General features: G+C 45.8%; 2 protein-coding genes across 2 annotated transcripts in view; one reads left to right on the top strand and one right to left on the bottom strand.

Moving 5' to 3' along the window:
- Positions 1 to 17,424, bottom strand: part of LOC100700775 (exostosin-1) — a 312,004-nt gene that overhangs the window by 99,341 nt on the left and 195,239 nt on the right. The window lies entirely within an intron of this gene.
- On the top strand, positions 14,381 to 15,212 carry LOC100704464 (moronecidin). Its single transcript, XM_003456635.3, has 4 exons — positions 14,381 to 14,447; positions 14,551 to 14,642; positions 14,769 to 14,787; positions 14,897 to 15,212. The coding sequence occupies exons 2-4, from the start codon at positions 14,552 to 14,554 to the stop codon at positions 15,018 to 15,020; spliced, it is 234 nt and encodes a 77-aa protein (XP_003456683.1). The 5' UTR covers positions 14,381 to 14,447; position 14,551; the 3' UTR covers positions 15,021 to 15,212.

Raw genomic sequence — 17,424 nt, 5'->3', positions numbered from 1 at the left:
CCTCTTCAACCTGAGCCTGAGGCTGGGAAGAGTCCCACAGCTCTGGAAAACTTCCTGTGTTGTTCCAGTGCCAAAGACTTCACGCCCCAAGGACCTCAACAGCTACAGGCCGGTGGCTCTGACATCCCACCTGATGAAGACCCTGGAGCGGCTGGTCCTGGCTCAGCTTCGGCGCCTTGTGAGCTCATCACTGGACCCACTTCAGTTTGCCTACCAGCCTGGCATTGGAGCGGATGATGCCATCATTCACCTCCTACATCGTTCCCTCGCTCACCTGGAGACCGCTGGGAGCACTGTGAGAATCATGTTCTTTGATTTCTCCAGTGCCTTCAACACCATTCTTCCCTCGGTTCTGAAGGACAAGCTGGAGAACTCTGGAGTGGACCATCACCTCACTACCTGGATTTTGGACTACCTCACCGACCGACCACAGTATGTGAGGACTCAGGGCTGTGTGTCGGACAGGGTCATCTGCAGTACGGGGGCCCCACAGGGAACGGTTCTGGCTCCGTTCCTCTTCACCATCTACACTGCAGACTTCTCCCACAACTCCACCCAGTGCTTCCTGCAGAAGTTCTCTGATGACTCTGCAATAGTCGGCCTCATCACTGATGGGGACGACAAGGAGTACAGAGGACTGACTCAAGACTTTGTGGACTGGTGCCAGTTGAACTACCTCCAGATCAACGCCAGTAAAACCAAGGAGCTGGTGGTAGACTTCCGCAGGCACAAGCATCCTCCACTGCAACCACTGAACATCCAAGGTATGGACATCGAGGCTGTGGACAGCTACAGGTACCTTGGTGTTCATCTGAACAACAAACTGGACTGGACTCATAACTCAGACGCCCTCTACAGGAAAGGGCAGAGCAGGCTGTACCTGCTTCGGAGACTCAGGTCATTTGGAGTGGAGGGCCCACTCCTGAAGACCTTCTATGACTCTGTGGTGGCCTCAGCCATCTTTTATGGTGTGGTCTGCTGGGGGGGCAGCATCTCTGCTGGGGACAGGAAGAGACTGAACAGGCTGATCCGAAGGGCCAGCTCTGTTCTAGGATGCCCTCTGGACCCAGTGGAGGTGGTGAGTGACAGGAGAATGGTGGCTAAGCTGTCATCCCTGTTGGACAACATCTCCCACCCCATGCATGAGACTGTGACAGCACTGAGCAGCTCCTTCAGTGGGAGACTGCGGCACCCACGGTGTGGGACGGAGAGATTTCGCAGGTCTTTCCTCCCCACTGCTGTCAGACTCTACAATAAAGACTTTTGCAGCTGATCAAACACACAAACCCACACATGTGCAATAAGACTGCTATACGTGCAATTCTTCTTCTGACGAAGTTGTGTTTTTGTATTTTCCTACTCAGTTGTATATAGTATTTGTATTTCTATTTTATTCTATTGTATATATTATTCTATTCTATTTTATTCTATTGTATATAGTATTTTATTTTATTTTATTTTATTGTATTTTATTGCATTCCAGTGTTTTCTAATTTCTGCTACATAACTTTGCACTTTTGCTGTAACAAAACAAATTTCCCACCTGTGGGACTAATAAAGGCCATCTTATCTTATCTTATCTTATCTTATCCTGACCTAGTAAAATGGTTATGATAATCAAGGGGTTGACGGGAAAAAAAAGTTTAGAAAGTGATTAACAGGTATAGAAACAGAATTTAGTTGTAAAATATTAAAGAATACCCATTTTAAAGTAAATTTTGTTTTTAACTTTGAGCTTCTGACACTTCAAACTCACAAAAGCTATAGAAGTGTTGTTGTTATTAGTGTAGAAAGAAGTTACCACAGCATGGCACGTATTAACTCAGCATATGCTAATTTCCAATAATTTACATGGGGATGATAAAGAGATATCGTGCAACCAGTTCCCCAAATGACCCAACACTTCATTGCATGTGTGTTTTAAAGTAATCCAAAATGACCTGCACTTGTATTTGTAATTCTTTATGTATTTACATCTAATAGGCGGTTTCATACAAAATAACATCAATCCATCCATCCATCCATCCATCCATCATCCATCCATCATCCATCCATCCACAAATCCATTCATTCATTGTGGATGTGTGCTAAATTGCACAGAAATATACTATATCACCAAAAGTATTCACTCACACATCAAAATAATTGAATTCAGGTGTTTCAACCACTTCCAAGTCAAGTCAAGTGGCTTTATTGTCATTCCAACCATGTGCAGTGGTGCAGTACAAAGTGAAACGAGACAACGTTCCTCTAAGACCATGGTGCTACATATGGCAAACAACAGACAATCAACACACGACTACATAAAGTGCAAAGTATAAAAACTGCATAAGAAAAACGAGGCAGTGGCACTCCAGACAGAACGGAACGATACAGACACAAGACAGTGCAGACACAACAGTGCAATTCACTAGCTGGGACCACGTCCTCATTTTAGGTTTGACGGCGTTTTAGTAGGTAAAAGTGAATGCTTTGACATGAATTGAGCTGCGGATTGGGGAAGGCCTTGAAGGGGACTGGCAATGGCTCCCGGGCCTGGCAGATCCCCATGTACTAAATAGAAATGAAGAAGTTAAAGAATGGAGAACAATGAGGGAGGGAGGGTGGGGCAGGTAAACGAGAATGATCAGCTTGCCGAACTGGGGGAACCTATATAGATGACAGCTGGAAGGAGCGTGTTTGGAGGCGTGGTCCTGCTCCTGAAATTCTGATACATAATCTCCAATAGAAATGTGCAAAAGACTGAGTATTGTGCAAAAAGACACTTGATACTTGATGTATGAAGGTATCCATGTGTGTCAGTCCAGTACCTGAGTGTTCAGGAGTCTGACGACTTGGGGAAGAAACTGTTTTGCAGTCTGGCAGTGAGGGCCTGGATGCTCCGCTACCTCTTGCCAGAAGGCAGCAGGGTGAGGAGTGTGTGTCAGGCGTGTGTGGGGTCCTCCACAATGCTGGTGGCTTTGCAGATGCAGCGGGTGCAATAAGTGTCTGTGATGGAGGGAAGAGAGGCTCCAACGATCTTCTCAGCTGCCCTCAATATCCGCTGTAAGGTATTGCAATCCGATGCGGTGCAGTTACCATACCAGACAGTGATGCAGCTGCTCAGGACACTCTCGATAGTCCTTTTGTAGAAGGTGGTGAGAATGGATGGAGGGAGATGGGCTTTCCTCAGCTTCTGCAGGAAGTAGAGATGCTGTTGGGCCTTCTTAGTTATGGAGCTAGTGTTTAGGGACCGGGAGAGGTTCTCCACCAGGTGGACACCAAGGAATTTGGTGCTCTTGACGACCTCCACAGAGGATCCATCGATGTTAAGTGGACAGTGATCGCTCCATGCTCTCCTGAAGTCAAAAATCATCTCTTTTGTTTTGTCCAAGTTTCCTCACCAACACGTCATTCTGAGTGTTGAACCTCAGAATGATGTGATGCATAAAAGTTTTGTTCAGCGGGAGGCGTCACCCTCACAGGCAGGTCTAGTCTTCCTGTAACTGGTAATGGCCTGGATGCCCTGCTACATGCACTGCATGTCGCCACTGTCCTGGAAGTGGCTGTGGATTCTTCTGCCATGCATGCGCTTCATTGCTTTGGTGACTCAACCCAGTTTGGCCCTCGCTGTTCCCAGGGCCCTCTTGTCGCCTCCTCTGAAGGTGGAGTCTCGAGTCCTTAGCAGCTCACGCACTTCTGCAATTATCCACAGCTGATGTAGCTGGTCAGAGATGATGTGTATTCCTCCAAGTTGGTGTGGTCGCCATTTGTTGCAGCCTCCCTGAGCTTGTCCCAGTCAGTGTGCTCAAAACAGTCCTGAAGAGCAGAGAGAGCTCCTGCAGAAGAGGTTCTGACCTGTCTTAGAATCGGTTTGCGTCTGATGAGCAGTCTGTATGCCGGAATTAGTATAACAGACAAGCGGTCTAAGTATCTGAGGTGGGGGCAGGACTTCGCTCTCTATGTGCTGGGAAGGTTTGTGCAAACAAAATCCAGCGTGTTTTCCCCCATTGTTGCAAAGTCCACATGTTGATGGAATAAACAGTCCACCGGGGTGTGAGTTCTGCAGCTTGCTGATCGCCCTGTACAGCTCGCAGAGCGCCTCTTTGGCGTTAGTGCTGGGTGGGATGTACACTGCTATAATGAGCACAGCAGTGTGCAGAGCGCCTCTTTGGCGTTAGTGCTGGGTGGGATGTACACTGCTATAATGAGCACAGCAGTGAATTCCTGAGGTAGATAAAAAGTTCTGCATCGAACAGTCATAACTCTACCAGCGATTAGCACTAATAAGAAACTAGCACAGAGTTCTTGCACCATTCCAGGGTGATGTAGACACACAAGCCACCACCGCGATTCTTACCGCACCTCTGCTTTTGACACTGTTGATAATCGTATTTTGTTAGATAGATTAAACCACTGGGTGGGTATATTGGGTACTGCATTGGAATGGTTTAAATCCTTTTTGTCTGAACGATTTTTCTCTGTGGCCACCTCTAAGTTCAGATCCTCTTGTCAGCTCTCTTGCCTATGGGGTGCCACAGGGTTCTGTCTTGGGACGGTTACTGTTTCTGTTTCTTTACTCCCTCTTCTGCAACTTCTTAGCTCGTTTACGGATATTTCATATCATTGTTACGCAGATGATATTCAGCTATATATCACTTTTAGTCCACCTGATGTTTCTAAGCTTCAAATCTTCCAGTCCTGCTTTGATTCCATTTGAGATTGGATGGCATAAAATTATCTTCAACTAAATGCTGAGAAAACTGAAGTCATTGTCTTTGCTCCTGAAAAATTTGTTCCCCTCGTGGTTAAAAATCTAGGCCCTCTTGCTTCTTATATTACACCCTCCATTAGGAACCTTGGTGTTACATTTGACCCAACTGATGCTGGACACACACGTTAAATCTTTGGTTTGCTCTTGTTTTTACCATTTAAGAAATATTTCTAAGCTGAGTCCCATTGTGTCACGCTCCGAATTGGAACTGATTATTCATGCTTTTGTTTCATCTTGCTTAGATTATTGTAATTCCTTGTGTACTTGCTTTAGTAATGCCTCCCTGGAACGACTGCAGGGTGTTCAAAATGCTGCTGCTAGGCTTCTGACAAAGTATCCCAAATACTCCCATGCCACTCCCCTGCTGATTCAACTGCATTGGCTCCCTGTCAAGTTCAGGGTCCATTTTAAGGTTATAATCATGACCTATAGGGCCCTGCACGGTGTAGCTCCAACTTACATCAGTGAGCTTCTTCTTCATTACCGCCCCAGCAGGTCCCTGAGGTCTTGTGACCCAGGCTTGCTGGTTGTCCAGCATACAAGGTTAAAAAGAAAAGGTGACAGAGCGTTTGTATCAGTGGCTCCCAGACTGTGGAACTCGCTCCCTTTGAGTTTGACATCTGTGGACTCAGTCATTTCTTTTAAAAATCAGTTAAAAACTTATCTGTTTAAACTTGCTTTTGGTTGATTCGGTTTGTTTGAGGTTGTATGTCCGTTTCTGCTTCTGTGAAGCACTTTGTGATTTTTTATCTTGAAAGGTGCTATATAAATAAAATTTTACTTTACTTACTTTACTTTACTTTACTTACAGAGTTGCATTTCTATTGGCATGAAATGTGGTGAGCCCATGTAGCTGAATGGCAATATCCAGAACTCTGTCAGAGAGCCATGTTTCTGTGAAAACAAAGACGCAACAGTCCCTAAAATCCTGCTGTGTGGTCTGCTGGAGTTGGATGTAGCCCAGTTTATTGTCCAGCGAGGAGGATGGATGGGAGAGCCGGCCGGCTTGGATTTGCTCTTAGGCTAGCATGGACCCCCACATGCTTGGCGTGCTTCTGCTTTCTCGAAGCGGAAGCTTCTATGCAACAAGTCCACTTATCAAATTTACTTGCTACTAAATATTCCACAGTTCAGTGTTAGTGGTAAGGCAATGACAATGGGTGGGCTGGAATCATATACCATTTGGATTAGGAATGGGATGGCACTATAATTTAGATGGGCTTGAAAGCAGACAAGCGAATACTTTGGCAGTATAGTGTAGCTTGTGAGATTGCAGATATTGAGCTGTTTGAACATGTGCTTCTGAAATTATGTGCTCCTTCAAAAAAAATAAATGAATAAAAATGGTGTTCTAAAGAACTTTATCACATTAACCCTATAAACCCTAATCTAGGGTTTAAAGCAGGGGTGGGCAATTCCAGGTTTTAGATACCACCCTGAGTCAACACACCTGAATCAAATGATTAGTTCTTACCAGGCCTCTGGAGAACTTCAAGACATGTTGAGGAGGTAATTTAGCAATTTAAATCAGCTGTGATGGATCAAGGACATATCTAAAACGTGCAGGACCCTGGCCCTTAAGGCCTGAAATTGCCCACCCCTGGTTTAAAGGGTAAATCAGGTTAGTGTCACGACTAGTGAAGCGGACTCAGGCGCAGACCACAAGTTCCTTCAAAGAAGAGTGAATTTATTTACAGTGTTCTCCACAGTGAAATATATATACACAACGGTGTCTGGGGAAAAGTGGCCGGGGTTCCAGGTTCCGGGAGTGAAAGGGGCAGGAGTCCAGGGAGGGGAGATTTCCACACAGCTCTCGCAAACACAAACAGCTCCTCTTCTTTCCACTACCACTCTTGCTCACGCTCAGTCACAGTGCACAGGGAACGGGTCCAGGGGGAATCTATACACAGACAGATAAACAGTTAGTCTCCAGGTTCAGGCGTACTCACGAACAAAACTTTGCAGATTGCAGGACAACTGACGCTGATGGCTCAACGATCCAGCGACGAGTAGAGCAGGTCCGCCATCTTAAGTAGGACTCTAATTCTCGTAATCAGCGGCAGGTGTGCTGATCATCCCCAGGTGCGTGGGCCAGGGGCAGGAGCCAATACTGAGCTCCGCCCCGGCAGGAGAAAGAGAGAGTGGGAGAGAACGAGAGAGAAAGAGAGAGCAGAGGCGAGAGAGGAGAATAAACAAAACAAAACATAGCGCCTGACTGATGTCAGCTGGCGAGGTGTTCACTGTTGGTGAACAGTGTTGGTGAAGTTATTTTAAAAAAAAAGTAATAAACTACTAATTACTGATTACTTCTCCAAAAAAGTAATCCTGTTACTTTACTGATTATTTATTTTCCAAAGTATTTAGTTACTTAGTTACTTTTTAAAAACAAGCAATAGACCTTTCAGCCCAATTCTATTTTTATGCATAAGCCATCATCCATCCATCCATCCATCCATCCATCCATCCATCCATCTTCATCCGCTTTATCCGAGGCCGGGTCGCGGGGGCAGCAGCCTAAGCAGAGAAGCCCAGACCTCCCTCTCCCCAGCCACCTCCTCCAGCTTATCCGGGGAACACCAAGGCGTTCCCAGGCCAGCCGAGAGATATAATCTCTCCAGCGTGTCCTGGGTCTGCCCCGGGGCCTCCTCCCGGTGGGACATGCCCGGAACACCTCACCCAGGAGGCGCCCAGGAGGCATCCTTGTCAGATGCCCGAACCACCTCAACTGGCTCCTTTCGATGTGGAGGAGCAGCGGCTCTACTCTGAGCCCCTCCCGGATGGCCGAACTTCTCACCCTATCTCTAAGGGAGAGGCCAGCCACCCTTCGGAGGAAGCTCATTTCTGCCGCTTGTATCCGCGATCTCGTTCTTTCGGTCACTACCCACAGCTCGTGGCCATAGGTGAGGGTAGGGACGTAGATCGACCGGTAAATTGAGAGCTTCGCTTTTACACTCAGCTCCCTCTTCACCACGATGGACCGGTGCAGCGTCCGCATCACTGCAGCCGCAGCACCAATCCGTCTGTCGATCTCCGGCTCCCTTCTCCCATCACTCGCGAACAAGACCCGAGATACTTGAACTCCTCCACTTGGGGCAGGAACTCATCCCCGACCCGGAGTGGGCACTCCACCCTTTTCCAGCTGAGAACCATGGCCTCAGATTTGGAGGTGCTGATCCTCATTCCCGCTGCTTCACACTCGGCTGCGAACCGTTCCAGTGCGAGCTGGAGGCCTTCACCTGATGAAGCCAACAGGACCACATCATCCGCAAAAAGCAGAGATGAGATTCTGAGGCCACCGAAGCGAAAGCCCTCCGCCACTTGGCTGCGCCTAGAAATCCTGTCCATAAAAATTATGAACAGAACCGGTGACAAAGGGCAGCCCTGGCGGAGCCCATCACCCACCGGGAACGAGTCTGACTTATTGCCGGCAATGCGAACCAAACTCTTGCAACGGTTGTATAGGGATCGAATGGCCCGTAGCAATGGGCCAGACACCCCATACTCCCGCAACACCTCCCACAGGACACCCCGAGGGACACGGTCGAATGCCTTCTCCAAGTCCACAAAACACATGTAGACTGGTTGGGCAAACTCCCATGCACCCTCAAGTATCCTTGAGAGGATAAAGAGCTGGTCCAGTGTTCCGCGACCAGGACGAAAACCGCATTGTTCCTCCTGTATCCGAGGTTCGACTAGCGGACGAACTCTCCTGTCCAGCACCCTGGCATAGACTTTCCCAGGGAGGCTGAGGAGTGTGATCCCCCTGTAGTTGGAACACACCCTCCGGTCTCCCTTCTTAAAGATGGGGACCACCACCCCGGTCTGCCAATCCAGGGGTACTGCCCCTGATCTCCACGCAACATTGTAGAGGCGTGTCAACCAGGACAGCCCTACAACGTCCAGAGCCTTCAGGAACTCGGGGCGGACCTCATCAACACCAGGGGCTCTGCCACCAAGGAGTTGTTTAACTGCCTCAGTGACCTCGCCCCCGGAAATTGGCGGGTCATTCCCCTCATCCCCAGACTCTGCTTCCTCCTCGGAAGACGTGTCAGTGGGATTAAGGAGGTCCTCGAAGTATTCCTTCCACCGCCTGACAATTTTCTCAGTCGACGTCAGTAGCGCTCCGCCAGCACTATACACAGTGCAGGTAGAGCACCGCTTTCCCCTCCTGAGACGCCTGACGATTTGCCAGAATCTCTTCGAGGCAGTCCGAAAGTCTTTTTCCATGGCCTCTCCGAACTCCTCCCACACCCGAGTTTTTGCTTCAGCCACTGCCCGAGCCGCATTCCGCTTGGCCTGTCGATACCTGTTGGCTGCCTCCAGAGTCCCACAGGCTAACCAAGCCCGATAGGACTCCTTCTTCAGCTTGGTGGCTCCCTTCACCTCTGGTGTCCACCATTTGGTTCGGGGATTACCACCACGGCAGGCACCAACCACCTTGCGGCCGCAGCTCAATGCAGCAGCTTCGGCGATGGAGACGCTGAACATGGTCCATTCGGACTCAATGTCCCCAGTCTCCCTCGGAATGCTGTTGAAGCTCTGCCGGAGGTGTGCGTTGAAGATCTCGCGGACTGGGGCCTCTGCTAGACGTTCCCAGCACACCCTCACTACGCGTTTAGGTGCACCGGGTCTGTCCAGCGTCCTCCCCCGCCACCTGATCCAACTCACCACCAGGTGGTGATCAGTTGACAGCTCAGCCCCTCTCTTTACCCGAGTGTCCAGAACATATGGTCGCAGGTCTGGTGATACGATTACAAAATCGATCATCGACCTGCGGCCTAGAGCGTCCTGGTGCCACGTGCACTTATGGACACTCTTATGTTCGAACAAGGTGTTCGTTATGGCCAAACTGTGATTTGCACAGAAGTCCAATAACAAAACTCCGCTCGGATTCAGATCAGGGAGGCCGTTCCTCCCAATCACGCCCCTCCAGGTCTCACTGTTGTTACCCACGTGAGCATTGAAGTCTCCCAGCAGGACAACAGAGTCTCCAGATGGGGCACCTTCCAGCACCCCCCCCCCAGGGACTCTAAGAAGGCTGGGTACTCTGAACTGCCACTTGGCGCATAAGCGCAGATGACCGTCAGGACCCGTTCCCCGACCCTAAGGCGCAGGGAACAAACCCTCTCATCCACCGGGAAAAACCCCAACGTACCGGCAGCAAGCCGAGGGGATATTAGAATACCCACCCCAGCCCGCCGCCTCTCACCAGGGGCAACTCCAGACTGAGACAGAGTCCAGCCCCTCTCCAGGAGACTGGTTCCAGAGCCCAAGCCATGCGTAGAGGTGAGCCCGACTATATCTAGCCGGTACCTCTCAACCTCACGCACTAACTCAGGCTCCTTCCCCACCAGAGAGGCGACATTCCATGTCCCTATTGCCAGTCTTGGCAGCCGGGGATCAGTCCGCCAGGGCCTCCGCTCCTGGCCGCCGCCCAGCACACAATGCACCCGACCCCTATGGCGCCTCCTGCGGGTGGTGGGCCTGCGGGAGGATGGGCCCATGTCTCCTCTTCGGGCTGTGCCCGGCCGGGCCCATGGACTAAGGCCCGGCCACCAGACGCTCGCCCTCGGGCACCCTCCCCGGGCCTGGCTCCAGGGCGGGGCCCCGGTAACCCTATCCCGGGCAGGGTAAACTGTTCCCTCGATATTCTCTTCATAAGGGTCTTCTGAATCGCTCTTTGTCTGGTCCCTCACCCAAGACCAATTTGCCATGGGAGACCCTACCAGGGGGCAAAAGCCCCCAGACAACATAGCCCCTGGGATCCCTGGGACACACAAACCCCTCCACCACGATAAGGTAGCGATTCACGGAGAGGTAAGCCATCATATAAAATCAAATCAAATAGAAAGCCTCTTTTTAAAAATTGTTTTATGAGTTTTAATCTTTTAATTTTATGCACATTGCATTAAGCAAAAATTTAATTATATGCAACACTGTGTTTGACTTGAAGAAATTGTTTAACATTTAAACCTATTTCTGCATAATCCAGCATATAAAATAAAATAATGTTTCGTGTTTACACTCATTCTTTCAAATAGATGCAAGTAAAACACAGCAAAAAATAAATAAAATCAAAGATTCAGCGGCACTAAGTCCTGTCTCTCTTAAATCTATTGCCACCTGTTTAGCAGGAGTGGGGCAGGTGGAGTTTTGTCCGGTGCTGCAGTGGTCATGTCAGTGGGAGGATCCAGGCATTTCTCTGTGAATTTCACATTCCCGTGGCGGCTTGCTAGGTGCTTGCTCAGATTTGAAGCTTAATTTTTCGCTGTAGGAAGAAGTTTTCTTCCCAAGCAGAGCGTACAGCGCATGCTAATGTTTTTGTCACTTTCTACGGAATCAAACTCAAAGTAATGTAAGTATGTCCACGCTTTAAACACTGCATGGTCGTACTCTCTCCCGCACTCCCTATTATCCATTGTTGATCTACACACGTCTGTTGCTGTCACAGACATCGCAGGCTCTTTTGGCATTGTCATGAGACACTCTCACAAACAAAATCACAACGGTTTAGTAACGCATTAACATAGCAAGCTTATGGGAAAGTAACAGTAATCAAATTACTTTTTTGCAATAGCAATCCCTTACATTACTTGTTGCTTGAAAAAAGTAATCGGATTACATGTTACTGCCCATCTCTGCTGCTGGGAACTATAAATGTATCAAATATAGCAGTCTGGGAACCCAGCCAGCTAATGATGTCTGATGTCTTTATGATATAATCATAAGAAGATATCTATTAATATAGATTATGAAGATTATTGAAGACTATTTTAATAGAGAAACTGTACTAATATTAGTGTTAGGTTTAGGGTACATATACAGGTTTTCATAACAAAAATGGCTGAAAAAAAGGAAATGCTTTGACAAACTTTCATCCTGTCCAGGGTTTTCTTTGTGCAAAGGCTTTGTACAGCTGATTTATGCTGCTACTTTTGTTCTGTGGTTTACCGCTGTCCTTGGATTTAGCCAACTTAAATCAACAAAATAAAAGTAGATTTTATATGAGCTTTGAGGGCTGTGTTTAAACCCCTAGCCACACTATACAGAATAAAGCTGGAATGTGGGAAGTGAAAGTGTATTCTCATCTTAAATTTAAATTTAGTACTCTTCACCTATGTCAACCAGAGCCTGCTCTGTCTCATTGGTTTAAACTCTGAAGAATGGCTTAGTCTGTACTATACTGCACTAAATTACCTAATATTCTCATAGCATACACATTTTAAATGACACAAGATGACTATATATTTATTTGCTTTTCAAGACCTTATAAACCAGTGATGTCAAACATGAGGCCCAGGGGCCAGAAACAGTCTGGCAGAGACTCCAATCCAACCCACCAGACAACTTTGGAAAATGTGACAGAGGACTTGCATTTTGGACTTTTAAATGTATTTTCTTGCTCTGCTAGACCTCAGTGCAGCATTCAATAACACTGACCATAACATTTTATTACAACGATACTTTTAACCTATAAAGGGAGCTTACGCAAGGGAGAGCAGTGTGTCATGATTTATGAGCCGAATCATTGTTCATTTGCGAAATTCTGAATACATTTTAATGAACACCAACACAACATTGGTGTGATTTTAACTACCCACAATAATTAGTTAATAAAGTTTAGTTAACACAGTTTTCTTATTTATATGTACTGAGTTTTCTTAGAGACCTGGAATGTAAACGTGCCTGTCTTTAAGGGACTTGGGTTAAGCTTCCATCCATCTATTTTCTTCTGGTTATCCGGGGCTGGGCCTGTGGGGGCAGCAGCCTTAGTAGAGAAGCCTAGATCTCCCTCTCCCCGGCCACCTCCTCCAGCTTCTCTGGGAAAACACCAAGGCTCTCCCAGGCCAGCTGAGAGATATAATCTCTCCAGTGTGTCCTAAGTCTGCCTGGGGCCTCCTCCTGGTGGGACATGCCCAGAACACCTCATCCAGGAGGCATTTTAATCAGAGGCCCAAGTACCTGTTTGTACACAGGTGTGTACAAACAGGTACTCCCAGACACAGACTATGCAAACGCCTAAAACGCAGTCAAGCGCTGTCAGGAACATGCCAAATCCTAACTGTTTAGAAATGTTGGCCAATCAGAAGTCTAGAAGCCTGGAAGGAAAAAATGTAAACAGGGATTTATGCAAACCTTAAATACTTCTGAAAAGTTTGTTTTTCTAGAAAGGCACCTAATTTTGTGTTACTTTCAAGTGCCTTCATCATTTCAAATGTTAATAACTAAAGACAGCATTTTTGCTGTTGTGTAGACTCACAACTTAGGAATGAACAAAATGCATACATATTTTTATAGATCTCACTTTTCATTGATCGAAAACGCCATTTACGTGTGGACGAAAGGCCCAAACGCATAGAAAAACCTGCATTTTCAAAAATACCCGTGTACGTGTGGACATACGTGTGGCGGCTGCTTCTAAACATATCGTGCATTGTCGGTCTTGCTTGCTGCTCAGTAATATTCACTATTTATTATTTACTGATACTTATACTTACTGATACTAAGCTTATGTTAGTTGTTGCTGTGGTTTTCCTAACATTTTGTTGTCTTGTTGCTTGTAATTTCTTTTCAGCAGGTGATCAGATTTTTAGTGTCTTTTCTCTCCATCTATCTTCTATTTTTCTTTCCCTCTCCTTCTGTTGAGCATTGGCCTTTTTTCTTCGTCTTTCTCTTTCCTCCCCCCTCCATCCTGTCTGTTTCTATTGTTATAAGTTAAAAGTAAAAGTAAATAAATAATTACATCATATCATGTGATATCATATATCACATATAAGTTTTTCAGTGCTGCACATTTTTGTGACTGATTACTGCGTCTGTGTGATTGAGGTCTTAGAGAACACAAACAGTAAAAAAAAAAGAAGAAGAAACAATCTGAAACAAGCTGTTAGACCCAGGAAAGGAGTACAGTGTAGTATAAACAAGCATCATGCAATATCAGAAGGGAGTCTAAAAGTTTTGTTTTTTGTTACAGCACTATAAGTCTAACCTTTGTTAATCTTAGCTAATGTAAGCCACTTAAGTTGATGATCATACAAGATATGGCAAGCCAATATGGTAATTGTGCACTGTATAACTTATAGATAAGAATGTGTTATTTCCTCTTTCCAAAGTCACACTGTTCCATGTTAATGACTGGTTCTAACAGGGGCAGAGAATGGCTCTGCCAGTGCATATGCTTGTTTATTTTTTACTTGTATACATTCTTAACCTATAGCCATTTAAAAAATATATATATATTGTTCAATGTGATATGTTAATAATCAGTAATTAGTTTTAGTCATGCCAAAAATATTCTTCAATTTACTGTCAGTTTCAAATATGGGGTTAAGATTTGTCATCATTAAACCTTAAGGAGACAACACTTATCAGCAGTAAATGTTTATTTTTTATTCTTTATTTAAAACATAATTAAAAATTTGAATATCAAAACAGCTTTCCAGTAATGTTATGAAACATGAATGTTTTATTGGGTCAATTAAAGAAAAATTTAAATATGGGGAAGTAATAAAAAGTGTGACCTGCGTGAACGGATGGTATACATTCTCGTGCCCTTCCTGTAATCATGTATCACAGCTACTATGCAAGCAGTCCACCAAATATAAAGAGAGCCTGACCAGCCACTCAGCAGTCAGAGAAATCTAGATCCCTTGTGATAAAAGACTTTCATTTGGGCATTTAGAGAGTGGAAAAGGTAACATGTTTTATAACAGATGAATCACAATTATTCTGTAAATGTGCTGAGAATGGTCAATGTCTATTCCTGATGATGATTCTTTTTTCTTTTCTTTTTTTAGGATGAAGTGTGCTGCAGTATTTCTTATGCTGTCCATGGTCATCCTCATGGCTGAACCTGGAGAGTGCATTTGGGACGCAATTTTCCATGGAGGTATAGTTTATTTTTGAAAAAGCATGTTTTAGAAAAAAAGGTTGACATAAGCATAAAATTGTGCTGAATGTACTACTAAATATTCACATTAGGAATAATTATTTTCTTCTCGTTTGTTTTATTTAGCCAAACATTTTCTTCATCGGTAAGAGAGGTTATAACAGTAATAATAATAATAATCAGTAGTAGTAGTAGTAAAAGTGGTAGTGTAACGCAAAATTTTTGTTGTAATGTGTCTGCTTTGCTACCACTAGGCTCGTCAATCCTGGTGGCAAGGATGCTGTCAAGGATGTCCAACAAAAGCAAGAGCAGCAAAAAGATCAGGAGCTGGATAAGCGTGCAATCAGTTACCACCCTCGTCGACTTAATTTTGACTAGATTCAAGCTACCACCAAAAAAACCCCATTCTATTGAAAAGAAAAGCTTCTTCGTCTATAACAACAGAAATAAAATGCAGCTAATTATTTCTTGAAACTATACTTTGTGTTACTTTACTTGATAAAGTACTCTTAGCGTTTTTGTTTTTGTGAATTGTCTTCTTTAATAAATTCATATTATAGCATGCTGAAACCTTGGGTGTCTAGTTTTATGTAATACAAATATGATTGCAATACATCAAAAGGAGGCAGCTGATTATTACAAACTCGATCTCCCTTAGAAATTTGAAGGGCTAAAGGTAAGCAAATTTAATATAGGGCACGCTGTAACAGTCACAATGATGTGGTGTCTCTTTAATGCAACCTAAGCCAAGGGTTTATGATGTCATTAGTGTGCACCACTGCCCTCTCTGTGAATTATGGGAACAACGTGCTCGCACGCGAGTGCATGGAGAGAGACGGACTTTATATGTTTTACCTCTCCACAAACTTTTGCAACGTTATGGGTTGTAAGCAGCAGCCGTTCAACCGGACTTTGTATGGTTGATGAAGAGAAGGTACATTAAAGGATGCGCTGTGGAATTCCCAGTACCAGTGTGATTGTGTATTCTTCCTACTACTCTGCTAAGGTTTCTACCGCCTCCTCTCAACCACTGAACACAACCCAAGCGTTACAACGCCTTGCAGACTCCACATTTTATGTCATCTTTCAGGTATTGTGTGGAAATTTTTAAAATGTAAAATACTGTTATTGCTCTGTAAGTCATTGTAGGGGTAAAAAATGTCTGGCCTTCGGTTAGACACTGTTCATTTTAGCTGCTATGATGCCTGACAGGAGCTTCCATGTGGTACTGAGGCATGTTATTGGCCAGTAATTGGATGGGACCAGTCCCTTTCTGGGATCCTTGGGGATCAGGACCGTCCAGCCTTCGGTTAGCTATTCTGGGTGTCTCTCATAGACTAGCAGCTGTTTCATTTGTGCTGCTAGACTCTTGTGGAATGCAGTCAGCTTCTTCAGCCAATAGGTGTGAACCATGTTGGGGCCTGGTGCTGTCCAACTCTTCATACTGGAGACCTTTTCTTGGATGTCTGCCACTGTGATAGTTACTGGACCCTGTTCAGGGAAGTTGCTGTGTTCTGCTCTCTGATCCACAAGCCACTGAGCATTGCCATTGTGTGTTGCGCCCTTCTGCCATAGGCTCTTCCAGTATTGCTCCATTTCCAGCCTTGGTGGTGCTGTTCTCATATTGTTCCCCTGCCACTGAGAGTACACCTTGACTGGTTCTGTGGAGAACAGCTGGTTTATTCTCCTGCCTTCTATTTCTCTGGTGTACTTCTTCAAGTAAGCTGGCCAAGGCTGTGGGTCTTTGCTTGGCAGTTTTCAAGGCCTAAGGTATGGACAGCTTGCTCTACTTCATGTTCCATGTCTAGTCACCCCATGAAGATGCTCGTGCATCTCCTGTGTCTCCCCAGTCAGTCATGTCTCCACGTCTCAGTGTCAAGTCCGTGTCTTTGTAGACACGGACAAGAAGTTTTCTTCCCACGCAGTGAACAGCAGACGCTGTTTTTGTCACTTTTTACGGAACTCAAAGTAAGGTCAGTACTTCCACGCTTTAAACGCTGCACGGTCATACTCTGTCCCGCACTCGATATATTATCCATTTTTGATCTGCACACAGCTGTTGCCACGAAGGTCGCACTCGCCTACATCATTGTCATGAGACACACAAAAAAAATCACGGTTTTAGTGACACAGTAATGCAGCGTGCTTACGGGAAAGTAATGGTAATCTAATTACCTTTTTTGCAATAGTAATCCCTTACTTTACTCGTTACTTGAAAAAAGTAATCGGATTACAGTAACGCGTTACTTGTAACATGTTACTGCCCATCTCTGTTTATAACATATTCAGAAATACATGAATTGCAATTAAATGTATTCCCCACTGCTGTGTAATCTATGTTGATGATGATGGACCTGCGACTAGAACAGCCAGTGGAGGTACTGGCAAAAATGACGACTGAACTAGCAGTTATGCATTGAGAACAGGCGTCAACACCAGCAGGAGAGGCTGCAGGACCAGGCCGAGCACGAGCACCAGACTAAGTTCTGGAAGACCTTGTCGTTTGATCTGGTTCCACGCCAGCACCACTGCCGCTCTGTCCAGGCCTAGCCATCTGAATTCATCGGATGGAGGTGTAAGATAACCTCCAGGTGTTCCTTTCAGGTCACAGCAGAGGCATTCCGTTGCCCGTGGAGGAGTGGATGCTGCGGCTGTTACCTTTGCAGTCAGGGAAAGCCTAGGCAGCAGACCTCAGCCAGCCTGTGCTGGCCATTTTTGGGACATCACCCTAATGATTGTGGACTGCCTGAGGATAACTGCTGATACTTCCGTGAAGGTCGTA

The sequence above is a fragment of the Oreochromis niloticus genome, linkage group LG15 (genome assembly GCF_001858045.2).
Source record: "Oreochromis niloticus isolate F11D_XX linkage group LG15, O_niloticus_UMD_NMBU, whole genome shotgun sequence".
In the NCBI taxonomy this organism is placed as follows: domain Eukaryota; kingdom Metazoa; phylum Chordata; class Actinopteri; order Cichliformes; family Cichlidae; genus Oreochromis; species Oreochromis niloticus.
The sequence above is the reverse complement of the archived record's forward strand: the minus strand, read 5'-3'. Positions and strand labels throughout refer to the sequence as shown.